The sequence below is a fragment of the Bufo bufo genome, chromosome 3, assembly GCF_905171765.1.
Source record: "Bufo bufo chromosome 3, aBufBuf1.1, whole genome shotgun sequence".
NCBI classification, from domain to species: domain Eukaryota; kingdom Metazoa; phylum Chordata; class Amphibia; order Anura; family Bufonidae; genus Bufo; species Bufo bufo.
In genome coordinates, this window is record NC_053391.1 from 181,632,618 (window position 1) to 181,650,626 (window position 18,009).

The following is an 18,009-nucleotide window of genomic DNA, read 5'->3' on the forward strand; positions in this document are numbered from 1 at the left end:
TTTTTTTTTTTTTTTTCTGATCACAGGTGGATACGGTGGCTTCTATAACAGTGATGGTTATGGTGGAAACTATGGTGGCAGCTCCACGGTTGACTGGTGGGGCAACTAAAGTCTACCACAAAAATGACTCAACCAAACAAGCTAATATGGAAACCACATGTAACTTTAGCCAGACTACCTTGTGTAGCTTCAAGAACTTGTACATTACCAGCTGTGATTCTCCACTGAATTTTCTTTTCAAGGGAGCTCTGGGCCATGAAGAAAACAAACAATAGGAAAAGAGACCTACTCTGATGGTGTTGGAAGATTTCATTGCTGTAGTGTTGGATTAATTCCCAAGTCCACCCCTTTTTCCCAACAACTGCATTTATTTTTGACTGAGGATAAATTTGTTTGTTAATGTACTGTGCCTTTAACTTTAGACAACTTTTTTATTTTGATGTCCTGTTGGCTCAGTATTGCTCAAGATCTAAATTGTTATGCGAAAATAAATTTCTTGAACTTGGGCGAAATCAAACCTTGGCACGCAGGTGTGATACCACTCGAAACAGGAATCGTTTCATCCACAAGTTTAATATTACAAGAAAAAAAAAAACTCGTGCAGTGAGCCTGCATTAGGGTTTCTGTTAAGTCTGCCTTCTCGAGGCAACAAAACCTTAACGCATATCAGAGTGGCTTCTAATGTGGCAAACTGTACTCAGTTAAGTTCTGATATGCTCACTCTATCCTGGAAAGGTACTTAGAACCTGAAGTCTTTTTTAATAAGCCATTCCAGTCACATAGGTGTATGTTCGTACACGTGAGGCACTGTTTTTTCAGAGAATGCAATACAGCAATTCCTTAAACAATGTTTAGGCAGGAGAGTAACTCGTGAGCTTAGCCAGCTATGGGCCGAACATTACAGAGAACGTTAAACTATCTGAGACTTGAAGTAGTTTTTGGAGGTATCATCATTAAATTAATTTTTAAGCCTGTCATGAAGGAAAAGGCAGAATGGCTGACCACAGCAGTCTGTGGTTCTGTGACAGGCCTGGCTGATTTTGGTCTAATAACGCATGCTAGTGTTGATGTTTTTTGGTCAAGAGGGAATGAACAGGAAGAATTATGCAGCAGGCTTTATTTTAATGCAGATCCACATTACTCTGTTCAAGCTGCGTTGAGAGGTTATAAACATACTTGGCTTACAGTAGACTTTGTAAAATGGCTCCAGAAGAGTAAATTGAAATCTTAAGATCTTTGGGGGAACAAATGTACATGACTGCACAAGGTATAAAATCTGCTAATGTGTGCAGTATAGTCAGTTTTAGTTGCATAGGTTTCCATTGTATTTAGTATGTATATGCTAAATCTGGCCAAAGAGTAATTCCCACCTTGACACCTCTGCCACTTGAAATTTAGCTCCGTAGTTGAATTCAAACAACGTTGGTGGCATAGGAATGGCAAAAAAAAATCTAAGTGCAATAGATTTTACAAGTGTTTTGTGCCTTGCTCTAAGTCTTTTTGTAGGTGCACTTGACAGTATTGAGGTAATTGTTATGGTGCTATTTAAAATATAGGTGGCCCTTGTACATTTTTGCCCATAACTTTATACAAAACTTCTTTTATTGCACATTCAGAGAATTTTTATATGTCTTGTGTACGTGTCCTTAACCTCAAATCTTATTTTTGTCTCTTTGCAATGGCAAAAACACTGCTTAGAGTCTAGGGCAGGATTGAGATTTATTTGGGACCATGGGAGTGATAGATGGGGAAGCAACTATTTTGCACACAATGGATTTCTAGATACTTTTTGCTGCTAGTTTTGTGTAATATTTATTGAACATTTTGACAAATATTTATTTTTGTAAGCCTAAGTGATTCTTTGAAAGCTTAAAGAAACTTGACCAAAAGACAGTACAAAAACACTGGCACTTGAATGTTGAATGTCAACGTATGCGTGAAATTATATATTTCGGGGTAGTGTGAGCTTTTAATGTTAAGTCATATTAAACTCTTAAGTCAAATTAAGCAGACCCAGTATTGGCTGAGCAGCCATAACGTTCTGGTGTAATTGAAATATGATTGGCAATTTGAAATTAAACATGCCAAGGTTTTGATACACTTGTCTTAAGATATTAATGCAACACTTCAAAACACTGATGTGAAGTGTCCAGATTCTCAGATGTTTGTTGCGTGAGTTTTGTTTAGTTGTGTGGTTAATTTTTTATTTTTATTTCAGTGAATGTCTGGCACATTGCAATCCTCAAACATGTGGTTTATCTTTGTCATACTGAAAAATCTGTGACTTGTGTCCTCAATGATTACATATTAGCAAGTATCTTTGGCAATACCTTTTTAACAAGAATAAGGTTTCACTCATTTATATGCAAAGAATGCATTTAAACTTGCTAAATGTCAAGATTGACCCTCAAGTCGCATTAGTTTAGATTTTGCTTATTGTACTAGTATAGATGCTTGGCACTGCATGTGCTGTGCATTACTGATTTTATTAAAATAAAAGTTGAATGGCAAACAGTAATGGTCTTTGTTTTCACTTCTACATGCAAACAATGGCTCACATGTAAATTTCATAACTGTCTAATTCCTGTAGAAACTAAAGATGCATCATTTTTAGACAAAGTTTTGGCACAGATGCCTTTTAAATCTGGGGCTTAGTTTTTAAACTGTTCTCAATATACAGCAAACTCTTATACACACCTAAAATTGTTAGAAATTTCCTCAGGATATTAAATATGCTGGTTTTTGATAAATGACCCATTCTGAGTATAATCAATATTGTCTAAAACACTGACCTAGATGTAAGCCTATGCTGTGTCTAGTCCTGCAAATTCAGTCAAAGGATAGGGTATTGGGTGTTTCTAACTAATTTACTGCCTGGGAAAAAAGAATTCTAACTAGAATTCATTGCCTTCATCTTGTGTGTAACTTGGTTATTTCACCAACATGGCACTGTTTTGTTTAGCGGTTTACAGATGGTCAATATTACCTGATCAACGTATTTCAGTAAAATATTAGGTTTCATGTTTTATCTTTGGGTTAGGTAACAGAAGTCTCCCCACGAACAGGAATATTTTTGAATCGATCATTTTTATTAAAGGTTTTACATACAGCCAATTGTTCAGATAAACCATACATTATGACAATAGGATATCAATACAGTAAAATCAATCATACTTTATCCAAATCAGCATGTCAATAACACTGCATAAAAAAAATCAATCTCCCAGTCCCCCCAACTCCCTCCCCCTCTCCGTGTGGTCATCTCCCTCGACATGGACAAAAATGCTCCAATTCTCTTACATCTTAGCTTCCAAATCCCCTTAGGACCATTCCATTCCAAATATGCATCAATCTCTGAGACTCTCCCCCCCCCCCCCCCCCCCCCCCCCCCCAGGTCCAGCCAGCCACACCTGCCATTGCTTCTTAAATTTCTGTACAGTGCCTCTTTTAATATAGATGCCACTCTTCATGGATATCATATGATTGACCATATTTATCCACTCTGACTTAGTCGGAGAGATCGGCTGTATCCAGTGTTTTGCTATGGATTTACGTGCAATGTACAATAATTTAGCAATTGCTCATTTATAATCATTGGTGGTGGTTAGGTCCTCTACATACCCAAGATACCCCACCAGTGGAGTCTTTGGTGAAATAACTCCATAGCTGTTTTCTATTTGTCTATACACTCCACACCAGAAACGCTCCAGTTCTGTGCAGGACCAAAACATATGAGCCAAGTCTGCATCTGGGGCAGCACACCTAGGACAGTTAGAGTTCGCACGTAGACCCATCTTAAACAGAGCCGTGGCGTCTTGTATACCCTATGAATAAGGAATAATTGCGATCGCCTATGTGCTACACTCATAGATATCGTGGGTACTGCCCCCAAAACATCCCTCCATTTTTTCCTCCGACAGTTCTCCAACATCCCTCTCCCATTTAGCCTTAAGACTGGTTAAACAGGAATATTTTACCCAAAAATAAAATGTACTGTCATAATTGGGGATGAGCAAATCAACTCCGGATGAAAAATCCAAAGTCGATTCGCGTAATAGTTCGTTTGAATACTGTACAGAGTGAATTCTCTGTACAGTATTAGAATGTATTGGCTCCAATGAGGCAAAAATTATTACTTCGCAAAGTCTTGACTTCGGGTAATGACTTCAAAAATTTCTGTTAAACCTTTTTCCTGAATTTGGGTACGGTTCCAGGGTACCACTGGCTCATCTGAGCCAATACATTCTAATTTACAGAGCACTCGCTCCGTACAGTATTCAAACAAACTTTTATGCGAATCTACTTCGGATGTTTCATTGGAAGTCAAATCGCTTATCCCTAGTCGTAATAGTGTTAAATTCCTCCAGTCAGCATTCTGGACACCACTACTCTGGCAGAGTATTTGTAAAAAAATCTTTGACCTGGCACTTTCCTGTGCACTTAAATTGCAGGAGGAGGTGGTGACTGTGCTGCCCAGTCAAGGAGCACCATCCATAAGGCTAGGTGAGCACTTAGTTACAAGAATTAGGTGTGTATAAGTCCTGAACGCAGCAGTGTAGAGACTGGGATCAAATTTCTGTTGTGGAAATGTCTGTAGCAAATCTGATATGTGGACAATGAACATCTCATCTACAATAAGTTTGTCAATTCTGGCCTCCAGCTCAAAGAAAGCTGCCATGAAATTTAGTACAATGAAAAAAATGGTATGTATAGAATTTCAACATAGTCAGGATTGGTATCTGGCAATTTGGAGAAGTCTGTTGACCAGAATCCCCACCTTCAGATAAAAAGCTTATCTGCAGGTGAGGACCCAGCACCAAACTTTTTTTTTAACAACTTTTATAAAATTTTCAACAAAACATACAGCGTTGATCATGGTCATTTAAGTCAGACAATGCATATTTTATCTTCAGAATTTAACGGAAAAGAATAAGTAGGAGGGGGAGTAGGGAATTAAAAAAAAAAGAGGGAGTGTGGTAGTGTAGGGATGAATGAAGAGTGGGACATCAGAATAATCCAAAAACATCTTTAACAATGGTTACAACTGAATGCATATCTGCACATTGATCCAGTCAGGTGACTGAAATAGTTTAAGCATAAACCGTATAATAAGTACAACCTTGGGTGGTTTCCAAATGTCTAAAAAATTTAAGCTGTTTAGTTAGAGTTGAATAGTACTGGTATAATATAGCTTATCACCTATAACGCTCAAAAAGCTACCACTCAAGTAAATGTTATCAATTAGTCCTTTATTAAACATCCATATACAATACATTAATACTTAAAGGGAACCTGTCATCAGTATTTGGGGTATAGAGCTGAGGACATGGGTTGCTAGATGGCCGCTAGCACATCCACAATACCCAGTCCCCATAGCTCTGTGCTTTTATTGTGTAAAAAAAAACTTTGATACATATGCAAATTAACCTGAGATGAGTCCTGTCCCTGACTCCTCACATAGAGGACTCATCTCTGGTTAATTTGCATATGTATGTAAATCTGTTTTTTTACACCATAAAAAGCACAGAGCTATGGGGACTGGGTATTGTGGATGTGCTAGCGGCCATCTAGCAACCAATGTCCTCAGCTCTATACAAAAAATCCCGGTGACAGGTTCCCTTTAAATATTCAAAAAGCAGCAACCATGGGAACACAGCAGCAACCATGGGAACACAAGTGTTTGAGAAAATTAAAAACAGTGAGCTCCAGACCGTAAGGGACTAGTATACCCACAATTTAGCAGCATCAAACAAGTGGGGCTCATAGCATAATGCACACACCTGCAATACACCACACAGCACTGGTCCATCCAGGGCTGTGTTGTCCTCGTGCACCCCTACAGTGTGAGGCTGCTAAAGGGGAAAAAATACATAGTCACATATATTACTGACCCAGTCTGGAGCAACGCCCGACGATCGTTTCGCTTCATGCATTCCCTAGAGGAAGCGTGAAGCGAAACTCGTCGGGCGGTTGCTCCAGACTGGGTCAGTAATATATGTGACTGTTTTTTCCCCTCTAGCAGCCTCACACTAGGGGTGCACTAGGACAACACCGCCCTGCATGGACCAGTGCTGTGTGGTGTATTGCAGGTGTGTGCATTATGCTTTGAGCCTCACTTGTTTGATGCTGCTAAATTGCAGGTATACTAGTCCCTTACGGTCTGGAGCTCACTGTTTTTAATTTTCTCAAACACTTCTGTTTTCCCATGGTTGCTGCTTTTTGTATATTTAAGTATTAATGTATTGTATATGGATGTTTAATAAAGGACTAATTGATAACATTTACTTGTGTGGTAGCTTTTTGAGTGTTATAGATATACGAATAAGGCTACTTTCACACTTGCATTTGGGGTTCCGCTTGTGAGATCTGTTTCAGGGCTCTCACAAGCGGCCCCGAACGGATCCTTTCATCCCCAATGCATTCTGAATCGATAAGGATCTGTTCAGAATGCATCAGTTTGGCTCCGTTCCGCCTCCATTCCGCTCTGTAAGCGGACACCAAAACAGCGTTTTGGTGTCCGCCTGGCTGTGCGGAGCCAAACGGATCCATCCAGACTTACAATGCAAGTCAATGGGGACGGATCCGTTTGAAGTTGACACAATATGGTGCAATTGCAAACTGATCCGTCCCCCATTGACTTTCAATGTAAAGTCAGGATGGATCCGTCGACTAACAATTAGACTTAGACCTTTTTTTTTTTTTTTTACAGAGAATGCAGACTGATCCGTTCTGAACGGATTCCATCGTTTGCATTATAGGTGCGGATCCGTCTGTGCAGATACCAGACAGATCTGCACTGAATGCAAGTGTGAAAGTAGCCTAACTCCACACGAGATATTTACGGTATTTAATCTTTGCTGTTTTTGGTATAATATAGCTGCAGACTAGTTCTCATGTTATGTCCTGGGGTGTCGTGTAGGGGTTCAGTTTCTAGACCCAACTTCATGGTCTATGGATTCAGTGTTGGTGAGTCTGGTTTCTTTCCTGAGGGTGACTGACTGTTCTCCATGGTTTCCAGTTTCATGAATCTAGTATGTGTTCTGGTTGTCCATCCCACCAGTTCCTCCAAATCTGGTCTACTTTTGCATACCATTATTCCAAGGTGGGGGGACTAGCAGTTAGCCATTGTAGCAGAATTAATAATCTAGTGGCTTGAACCAATATGGTTGGTAGGTCTGAAGGAGCAGGTTGCCACTGCTGAGGATAGCCATAATAAGACTGAGGGGGTAAGCTTCACCGTGTACCTACATATCTCACTAATCTTTTGTTTGATTTGTTTCCAGTAAGGGCGTATCAATGGGCAGTCCCACATAATGACCTAAGGTACCTCTTTGATCTCTACATCTCTAGCATGTCTCTATCTGAAAATCCCATTCTAAATAACTTATAGGGATCGTTATTCCAACATGTCAGTTTTATAGGAGTGTTGTATTTTTATACTTTTTGAAAAACTATAAGACCTATGATGGATTTGGTTAATTTCCTTTGGGGTGAAATTTTTGTCTTTTTCCCATGCTCTAATATATACTGGCACTCCCATGTCAGGAATAAACACCAATGACTTGTATAAAAGTGAGATACTGTCTCGTCATTTAAAGCAAGTTTTTCAAACCAAGTTGGAGTTAAGGTGCTAGTGTATTTGGTGACTAAAGTGATACAAGAACGCTGTAGTTCTAGTCTGTTTTACCATCTTCAAATAACTGCATAATAAAGGTATATTGTCTATTGATTTAATGTCTCTTAAGAGAGATGAAATTGGGATATCTTTTAGAGATTTCCAAAATTGATGGGCTTAGGTTGTGGATGGTTGTAAGAAGTATGGAATGAATTCTGCCGGTAGGTTATGTGGAGGATCTGAAAATAGGAGTGTCAGCATGTATAGAGCGAATATTTAAATATATACCTTTTTAGTTAGGCACTCTGGAACTGTTGTGGAGTCAGCAAGGCCCCAGAGCCCTGCGTATTGCCTTTGACGAGTGCTAATTCGGTATCTGATCCTAGCGTCCTATAATTAGGGGTGCAAAGTTGGAGCCACCTTTTTAATTGTATAGCTTTATATTAGAGACTAAATCGGGTAGTCCAAAACCACCTTGGGAGCGATTCTTTATTAGTTTGACGTATGCTATTCTCGTTTTTTGCCTCTCCAAAGAAAGGTTGTAAGTGTAGATCTAACCTGCCTAAAGAGAGCCTGCAGTAAGTGGATGGGAACCATTTGCAGTAAGTATAACAACTTTGGGACAATATACGTTTGAAGGAGTTTTTTCCAGGCTACCCAGGGCAGAGTGTAATTTGATCCTTAGCTTCTGTCAGGTATAAAGCATTTGCTTTATATATCATTATAAAAAGGAAAAATAGTTCAAACGATATTGACCTGTGAGATGGACATGGACATCTCAAAGAGTTCAATTAAGAACCTGATTATTTTGGGCAATCAGTAAAACAGGGTACAAGCGTTTATGCAAAAATATAATTGGTTTATTTTACAATAGTTTAATTGTTAATTTTTGATTGTATTTTAATCAACAAATTTTAATATACAATGATATGCAGTACCCAGAATTTACCACTATATGGTGCCAACAAAACTACTCAACCAACACTAGAATATTATGAAATACAGCTTTAAAGTGAGATATACAATCAAGAAAATGACAGATATGACCCCTTGCTCTGCCCCAAAATGACCAATCTCAGATAATGGTAGTATTGCAACAAAACTTATAAATTATTGGCTTGATATCAAACTAGGGAATCTAAAGATTCCCAACAGTTTCTCCAATATTATCCCCTTTATTCAGTTATATGCATCCTAACTGAAATCAAGAAATACTGATGTAGCAACTAACGTTACACATCCGCAAATGAGCGGGTATCTGGTTAAGTATCAAGCAAATTAATTTAGATCAATATTACATAAAACAAAAATATACATTACCCAAGGGTCAAGTGATGTGCAGAGTCTTGGGGCAGTCAGCAAGAGTTTTTCCTGATAATCCAAATGTTTTTCCAGAGATCTTCTTTTTTTTTTTTTTTTGGGTATCTGGTTTCTTAACCCAAAACTTATCAGATGAACTCACCCTCCTAGTTTGGAACTTTCCAATCATTGTTGGATGGGTGTGTGCATTGATAAGGAGCGTGATGTCATAATACTAACCAGAATGCACTTTTGCTACTGATGTAGTATTAACTGCTCATATCTAGGTGGCACTGTTGTATAAGCACTAAGCATCATACCATTAAGGGTTAACTCATACATGCCTGATATTTTCAGTACTACACACCTGACATCTGGAGTCTGTGTCTTAGAGCCGAGGGACAAACTGATACATGAATGTATACTTTGAGGAACATCTAGACAATTTTCACACTGGAATTCATGTTCAGATAAATACAATGAAGCCTCAGAATCTGCAGGTGCGTTGTATCTTCTAACCGTCTAAATGTATAATATATTGTTACAATAACACTAGCTTTTGAACGGCACAGTAATCTTCTCATGGACTTTGGCCTACATGAAAATCCATACAAAACAGTGAATATAAATCAACATTGCTCTTAAAGGCAATGAATACCCATTATAACTAAAATAAGTAGATATAACTGTTTACACCTATGAAAAAGCACAACACTTCAGAAGTGGAATGTAGTTGGATCTATATAATCTTGCTGGGTTCCTAGTGAGTTTTATTAAGGTTCCATCTAAAAGGACAAGACTTCTTGAGGAGGTGAGTTGTCCGAGCCGAGAGGGAGACTCCCATAGCTACTGACTTGGAGTAATTGATCCTAAAATTTGATAGTGAGCCAAATATGTTAGAGGTTTAGAATCTGCGGAAAGGGTTGTATAGGGTTTGTAACGAGTAAGAAATTGTCTGCGAAAGCGGCACTCTTGTGTTCTACCTTTCCTACCTTGAGACCATTTATGAAGGAGTTATTTTAGGAATGCGTGCAATAGTTTCCATCACTAATATGAATGGGGAAGGAGATAGGGGGAACCCTTGGCGTGTTCCATTAGTGATATGAAATGATCCAGATAGGGTTCCATTCACTATTATTCTGGCAGTTGGTGTTTGATATAGACATAATTGCCTGAACAAAGGGTATTCCAAATCTTTTAAGTGTATGCTGTATATAAAGCCAGTCAATACTAGCAAAGGCTTTCAGCGTCAGTACTTAGGCTGGGTTCAGACCTGAGCGTATTCTACGGGCGTTTATTGGGTGTTTTTAATGGGCGGAAACAAGCAAACGCCCATTTAGGTGTGTTTCCTCTGAAGTCTATGGGTGGGAACGCGTGACAATACGCCCCAAAGAAGCTCCTGTACTTCTTGACGTGTAGGGTGTTTTACAGCGCGTTCGTACGTGCTGTAAAACGCTCAGGTGAGAACCATGCCCATAGGGAAACATTGGTTTTTGCCTGTTGAGCGTTTTACAGCGCATAGGAACGCGCTGTAAAGTGCTCAGGTCTGAACCCAGCCTTGGCACAAGCAATTGACCCTTCCTAATCCTTAGCCCATATGGTTGCATTTAGGAGTTTACGTGATTGAAATGTCCCCTCTAGACCCAAGACAAAACCCGCCTGCTTCTGATGAATAATTTAGGGATCGGGTATTAAGTCTGTTTGCTAATAATTTGGCCCAAATTTTTATATCAAAGTTGAGTAATGAAATGGGTCTGTAATTACTACAGTCCTTACTATCCTTACCTTTTAGGGATGATCGTGATAGTAGCCTCAAGCGCCAGTCTTGGAAGGGGTTCTCCTCTAAGGCCTGACACTAGTTAGTTATCTGAGGAGCTAGTGTGGGTAGTAGTTTGTTTATAATATCCTGCTTGTAGACAGTCTGGCCCCGGTGTCTTACCCATTGGCAAAGCTCAGAATTTTTTTTTAATCTCTTCTCCTATAATAGGCTTTAACACTTTCGTGACCAGCGCTGTACAAGCATGACGCGTGCAGTGGGCGTCATGGCTGGCAATTCTTTGCTGTTTCAAACAGCAGAGACCCGCGGCTAATTACCGCAACCGGCAATACTGCCAATCGTGGTAACTAAATGCTTCAGATGCCATGATCAAGTGAGATCACGGCACCTAAATGTGCAAAAAAACGCTTAGTACTGAAGCCCCGTGCGGGACTTCAGTACATGCGCTGAATGCTCTGTCTGTATCTGCAATTCTTATTTTAGCCACCAGATGGCAGGCAAACATAAGAAATGAGCAAAATGCAAAGAAATTGTCAATTTTCAAATCCCTAATAGGTCAAAATTAAAAATTTAAAAACAGGTCATTTTTTGTACTTTTTTCCATTGGGGGACATGGACCATGGGTATAGCTTAGAGGTATTAGTAGGAGGGACACGGAGCCTCGCGCTTCGCTCTGGTGTTTTTTCTCCTGCTTCTTGAGAAGCTTCTGAGCTGCGCTCTGCTCCTCCGGTGGATGTCGCTGCTATTGCATGAATGGTAGGACCTGTTAGCTCTTGAAGCTTCTAGGGACATTGTTGTTGTGGCCATCATGCCTAAGCCTGGGCCCCCACTTAAATCCGCAAGTCCTATTCTCAATCGGCCAAGACCTCTTCTCAGATCCAGTGGGGTCCTGTATGAGGTGTCTTCTGCGCCTTCTGTCTCTGGTATTTGTGCCGCCTGCCCCGCCCCATGTGGACAGGTTCATCCTTCTCTCGCCAGCCCACCCCCCTCCCCGCAGAGCCTGCGGTTCCCGCTTGGGCATCTGCCATATCCAGCGCAGCCGCTGATTTGGTCTTAGTCGCAAAGGCAGCCATGTCCTTTTAATCTGTGGCTTAAACCACTCCATATCCTCTCAGTGGTTCCCACAGTGGACGCCTGACTGCGAAGAGGCAGCGTGAGCGGCAGCATCCCACCTCAGATGACTCCGTCTCCTCCCCCTCACCTAAAGGCGCATTTGGACGACTCTCCCCCCTCCCTAGGGAGCGCAAGTCTGAAGGGGAATTATCCGGCTCGGACGAGGCATGTTCCTTTTGGAATATAGGGCATTTTCAAATCCTGTGGCGCCAACCAGCTCTCATTAGTTTTCCACAGAGGATGCCCGACTACTAAGAGGTAGCGTGAGCGGCAGCATCCCTCCTCGGATGCCTCCGTCGCCCCCCAGGGAGCGCAAGTCTGAAGGGGAATTGTCCGGCTCGGACCAGGTCATGGAGCGGGACCCCTCGCCTAAGCTCTCCACCATGGTGGCTGACTTAGTGGCGACTGTCCAAGACACCTTTTAATCTCCAAGGGGATTCTCCTCCTTCCACTAGTCGGGAGTCCCCCGTTCTCCCCCCCCCCCCTTTTTCTGTCCAGGACGCCGGAGGCTACCGCGTTTCCGGTCCATGAGGAATTTTTCTGCGGACATATCCAGGGCCTGGGGCCATCCAAACAAAGTTCTCGGCCACCAAGCGCATGAATACACTTTATCCTTTCCCTGTTGACGGCGAGGAGAGGTGTCTTCTCCCCCTAAGGTGGATCCCCCGGTGGCCAGACTAGCCAATTATACGGCCCTCCCTGTCTTGGACAGCTCCTCTTTGCAGGACGCGGTAGACAGGCACATAGACTCCCTTTCCAAGTCCATTTGTCACTGGCAGGTGCGTCCCTGCGACCTGCCTTTGACTCAGCAGGGGTGTCCAGAGCCCTCTCGGTGTGGTTACAGCGCCACCACCACCAAGAACTGGCAGAACAAGATGCGTCTTCTGACACACTGGATTTGGTTCTCCAGCTGTCTCGGGCTTCTAAGTTTCTTTGCGAAGCTTCTAGGGACATTGCTTCCCTCTTTGCCCGCATGTTGGCCATCTCTGTCATTCAGCGCAGAGAGGTCTGGTTAAAAGTGTGGGACGCCGACGCCTCCTCCAAACGTTCCCTCGCTAATCTCCCCTTTGGGGGTTCCAGACTTTCTGGGGCTCAGCTAGGCGAGTTCATCTCTGCCGCCACTGGTGGCAAGGGCACTCCTCTTCCCCAACCAAGGTCCAAGCGCACTTTTCGGACCAGGTCATCCGGCTCCGGTACTAGTCCTTTCGTCGCCTTTCGTCGCTTTTCGTCTGGTCGGACGTCGCCTGCTTCCTCCACTGGGAGTTTCAGGACACCCGCAAAAGGCCCTCCTTCAAACACCAGCCTTCCTGGCGCTAGGGGGCCCAGTCAGCCCGCCCTGCTGCTCCTAAGCAGTCCTCCGCATGAAGGGGACTTCTTGATGACAGTTTATTCCCTTCTGGACCGGGGGGTTATTACCCCAGTTTCCCCAGAGGAACAGGGCACAGGTTCCGGTCTAACCTGTTTGTGGTCCCAAAGAGGAAAGGGTCGGTGCGTCCGATCCTGGATCTAAAACTGTTCAACACAGGACGCCTATCTGCATGTCCCGATCGCAGAATCTCACCAGTGATTCCTGCACTTCGCAGGGGGTGGTCGACTCTATCAGTCGTCGCCCTTCCTTTCGTGTTAACAACCGCCCTTCGGGTCTTTACAAGATCCTAGAGTCGCTCATGGCGCTTCTTCATACCAGGGGCTTTCCTTGCTGCCTTACCTGGACGACATTCTGATCCAGTCTCAAAGTCGTTCCAGAACGCAGTGTCACATCTGCTGCGCTCCCCGTGTCTCTCCATCCGGGAGTACATGCGTGTCCTGGGTCTTATGGTAGCCTCCTTCGAGGCCGTTCCATATGCCCAGTTTTCACACTCGTTTGCTGCAACAGGAGATACTTTCCCTCTGGGACAAGACCTCTCGGGGTCTGGACGATCGCATCCGCCTGTCTCAGCGGGTTCAGACAGCTCTCTTGGTGGCTGTTTCCGTTGAACTTGAGGTCGGGAAGGTCCTTCCTCCCGTTCTCCTGGACGGTCGTCTCCACCGATGCCAGCCTTCTGAGTTGGGGCGGCGTTCTCCAAGCATGCACGGGTCAGGGGGTTTGGTCGACGGCGGAATCCGCCTCCCGATCAACATTCTGGAGCTGAGGGCGATTTTTCCACTCCCTCTCCCAATGGACTCCTCTTTTTGCGGGACGCCAGGTGAGGATTCAGTCGGACGATGCCACGGCCGTGGTTTACATCAACATTCAAGGCGGGACCCGCAGGAGGTGACGAGAATTCTGCTGTGGGCAGAGTCGCACGTTCCGATATTGTCGGCAGTGTTCATTCCAGGGACAGATAACTGGACAGTGGACTATTTAAGCCGCAACTGGGTGGATCCAGGCGAGTGTTCTCGGCATCTGTTTGTCTTCTAAGACGTCCGCCACAGATGGGTCCGTCCGGACGCGGACTGGATGGCGTCCAGGCTCAACAGCAAGCTCCCCGTGTTCCTGACTCGCGCACGAGATCCGAAGCCGTCTACGCAAGGTCGCGGCAGAAGGGATTCCGACCGCTCTCATCGTCCCAGATTGGCCTCGCCGCGCACTGTTCTCGAACGTGGCTCGGATGCTGGCGGTCGCCCCGTGGCCTCTTCCCGACAAAGGACCTACTGTCGCAGAGCCCGCTCTTTCACCTGAATTTACGGTCTCTTTGTTTTAACGGCTGGAGAAGAGGGGGTTCTCGGATTCAGTTATTAGAACCATGATCAGTGCGAGGAAGCCGGCTTCCTCCTGGATTTGCTATTGTACCTGGAAGGCCTTCCTGTTTTTTTGTGAGAACTCAGGGTTCCTCCCCTTCGCTTTTCCATCCCGATGGTGCTGTCGTTTCTTCAGTCCGGGCTTGAGATGGGACTGTCGCTGAGTTCCCTGAAAGGTCAGGTTTCGGCGCTGGCCGTCTTTTTCCAGAGGTCCCTTGCTCTTATAGGTCCTGTGCAGACTTTTCTTCAGCGGGTGGTACATTCGGCTTTTCCGTATGTTTCCCTTTTGCCTCCTTGGGATCTCAATTTGGTCCTGCGCGCTCCGCAGACAGCCCCCTTCGAACCTCTGAGAGGTCTCCTGACTTTTCTCATCTGGAAAGTGGTCTTCCTTGTGGCCATATCTTCCATCAACAGATGTCGGAGCTGGCCGCTCTTTCCTGCCAGGAGCCTTTTCTGTTTTTTTCACCAGGATAAGGTTGTGCTCCGTCCGGTTTCCTCCTTTTTGCCCTAGGTGGTCTCTCCTTTCCACCTTAACGAGGATCTTGTCCTGCCCTCCTTTTACACTTCTCCGGCAATCCCCAAGGAACACGCTATGCATTCCCTGGATGTCGTCCGGGCCTTGAAGGTGTATCTCACGGCTACCGCTTCCGTCCGCTGTTCGGATTCCCTCCTTTGTGTTTCCCGAGGGACCTTGTAGGGGTCTGGCGGCCTCCGAGGCGCGATGGATCTGTTCGGCTATTCCCGTGGCTAATCGCGCTCGTGGTAGGGTTCCCATGGCTCGGATACCGCTCACTCCACTAGGGCGGTGGGGGCTTCCTGGGCAAGGCGCAATTGTGCCTCTGCGTCTCAGCTGTGTAAGGCGGCCACCTGGTCGTCCTTACATTCCTTTACGAAGTTTTATCAGCAAAATTCCCTGGCTTCGGCTGTTGCTGTCTTTGGCCGCAGGGTTTTACAGGCGGTGGTTCCTGTTTATCCGTTGGACGTTCCTCCTGGCGGTGCTGATATTGTTCCCACCCCATGGACTGCTTTAGGACGTCCCATGGTCTGTGTCCCCCAATGGAAAAAAGTACGAGAAAAGGAGATTTTTTTTTTTTGTGAAACTCACCTGTAAAATCTTTTTCTCGACTTTTCCATTGGGGGACACAGCTCCCACCCATTCTGCCTGTTGCAGTTTCGGTTTATGTTTGTGGTTGGACCTCATAGGCTTTGGTCCGATGGCTTCCATTACTTTTTCTTGTCTCCTTCTCCTACTGCTTTTGCAATGCCTGAGCTTCTCCTGGTGGAGTCAAGCGGTATAGCCTGAGGAGGAGCTCTTTTGTGTTTGCATAGTGTCCCTCCTACTAATACCTCTAATCTATACCCATGGTCTGTGTCCCCCAATGGAAAAGTCGAGAAAAAGATTTTACAGGTGAGTTTCACAAAAAATTTCCTTTTATGAGCCTTAGGCTACTTTCACACCTCAGTTTAGGTGCGGATCCGTCTCGTATCTGCACAGACTGATCTGCACCTATAATGCAAACGCTGGTATCCATTCAGTACGGATCAGTCTGCATAACTCAGTCAAAAAAAAGTCAAAGTGTAAGTCAAACGGATCCGTCCTGACTTACATTGAAAGTCAATGGGGGATGGATCCGTTTACAATTGCACCAGATTTGTGTCAATGTAAACTGATCCGTCCCCATTGACTTACATTGTAAGTCAGGACGGATCCGTTTGGCTCCGCGTCGCCAGGCGGACACCAAAACGCTGCAAGCAGCGTTTTGGTGTCTGCCTCCAGAGCGGAATGGAGCCAAGCTGATGCATTCTGAACGGATCCTTATCCATTCAGAATGCATTGGGGCTAAACTGATCCGTTTGGTGCCGCTTGTGAGAGCCTTCAAACGGATCTCGCAGGCGGACCCAGAAACGGCAGTGTGAAAGTAGCCTTAAAATGATAAAGGAAAAAGTAAAAAAAAAAATATAAAAGTTTAAATCGCCCCCCCTTTCTGTATAATAAAAAAAATACCTAAATAACATAAAATAAAAACATCCTGGGTATCACCGTGACCGAAAACACCCATACTATTAAAATAAAAAAAAATCCAATACAGTTTATGGCGTAACGGAAAAGAGGGTCAAAATGGCTGACTTGCCATTTTCTCATTGCTTCTATAACCCCAAAAAATGAAATAAAATGTGATCAAAAAGTCACGCACACTCCAAAATGGTATCAATAAAAACTATGGACTGTCCTGCAAAAAATGAGCCCCTAAACAGCTCAGTAGACATAAGTATAAAAAGTTATGGGGGTCAGAATATGGTGATGGGGGGGAGGGTTGGTGTCACGGATGGTGTACAGGAAACAAGACAATGCAATACAATAATGACTCACTGGATCTACAACTAAGGAACAAAAGGGAGACCCCTACATGAGACCTGCCACTCTCCCTAATTGCTCAGCCTATGCGAACACCCCAAAGGTGGATGGGCGCATATCCATGTACCTCGGCTATCTAATACCTGAAGACCCTACAATAGTGAGGGGACACGACCACCGGCTCCCTACACTAGACACGGAGGGAGTCAGGGTCACCAGAAAATCACAAATAAAGGAACAGCACTTATCTTGCAGAGGACTGGGAAATAGAAACAGCAAGCACACACACTCCAGGAAGTTGTATAAGCCGCAACCTAATGCATCATGGGGAGGAACTTAAAGGGAAGCAATCAGTCCAACTGCATGACAGCTGAGATAGACTAACGAGATAAGGAACTTAACCAAAACAAAGAAACTCAAGGAGGAGGATCTGGAAAGCTCCTGTCAGAGCTTCTCAACTGTCTGGTTGTGACAGTTGGTGAAGTCTCAAAGTTTTTTTTTTTACACCATTTAGACATAAAAAAAACACTATACATATGGTGTATCATTGTAATCGTACTGACCCAGAGAATGAAGGGCAGTTTTGCCATAAACACAACCCGTAGAACAGTGGAGGTACAAACCGGATTCCAAAAAAGTTGGGAGACTATACAAATCGTGAATAAAAACTGAATGCAATGATGTGGAGGTGCCAACTTCTAATATTTTATTCAGAATAGAACATAAATCACGGAACAAAAGTTTTAAACTGAGAAAATTTACCATTTTAAGGGAAAAATATGTTGAATCAGAATTTCATGGTGTCAACAAATCCCCAAAAAGTTGGGACAAGGCCATTTTCACCACTGTGTGGCATCTCTCCTTCTTACAACACTCAACAGACGTCTGGGGACCGAGGAGACCAGTTTCTCAAGTTTAGAAATAGGAATGCTCTCCAATTCTTGTCTAATACAGGCCTCTAACTGTTCAATCGTCTTGGGCCTTCTTTGTTGCACCTTCCTCTTTATGATGCGCCAAATGTTCTCTATAGGTGAAAGATCTGGACTGCAGACTGGCCATTTCAGTACCCGGATCCTTCTCCTACGCAGCCATGATGTTGTGATTGATGCAGAATGTGGTCTGGCATTA

The 18,009-nt window shown here is 43.8% G+C and overlaps 1 protein-coding gene across 2 annotated transcripts in view; it reads left to right on the plus strand.

The window, feature by feature from the left end:
* Window positions 1-2,512, plus strand: part of DDX3X (DEAD-box helicase 3 X-linked) — a 40,222-nt gene extending 37,710 nt beyond the window's left edge. Inside the window, exon 19 of one of the 2 annotated variants that reach the window (XM_040423801.1) lies at window positions 27-2,512. In XM_040423801.1, the coding sequence (XP_040279735.1) occupies window positions 27-109 (83 nt within the window). In that variant the 3' untranslated portion in view covers window positions 110-2,512. The remainder of the gene's footprint in view (window positions 1-26) is intronic. The other variant, XM_040423802.1, reaches the window with a different exon arrangement.
* The last annotated feature ends 15,497 nt before the right edge of the window (window positions 2,513-18,009 follow it).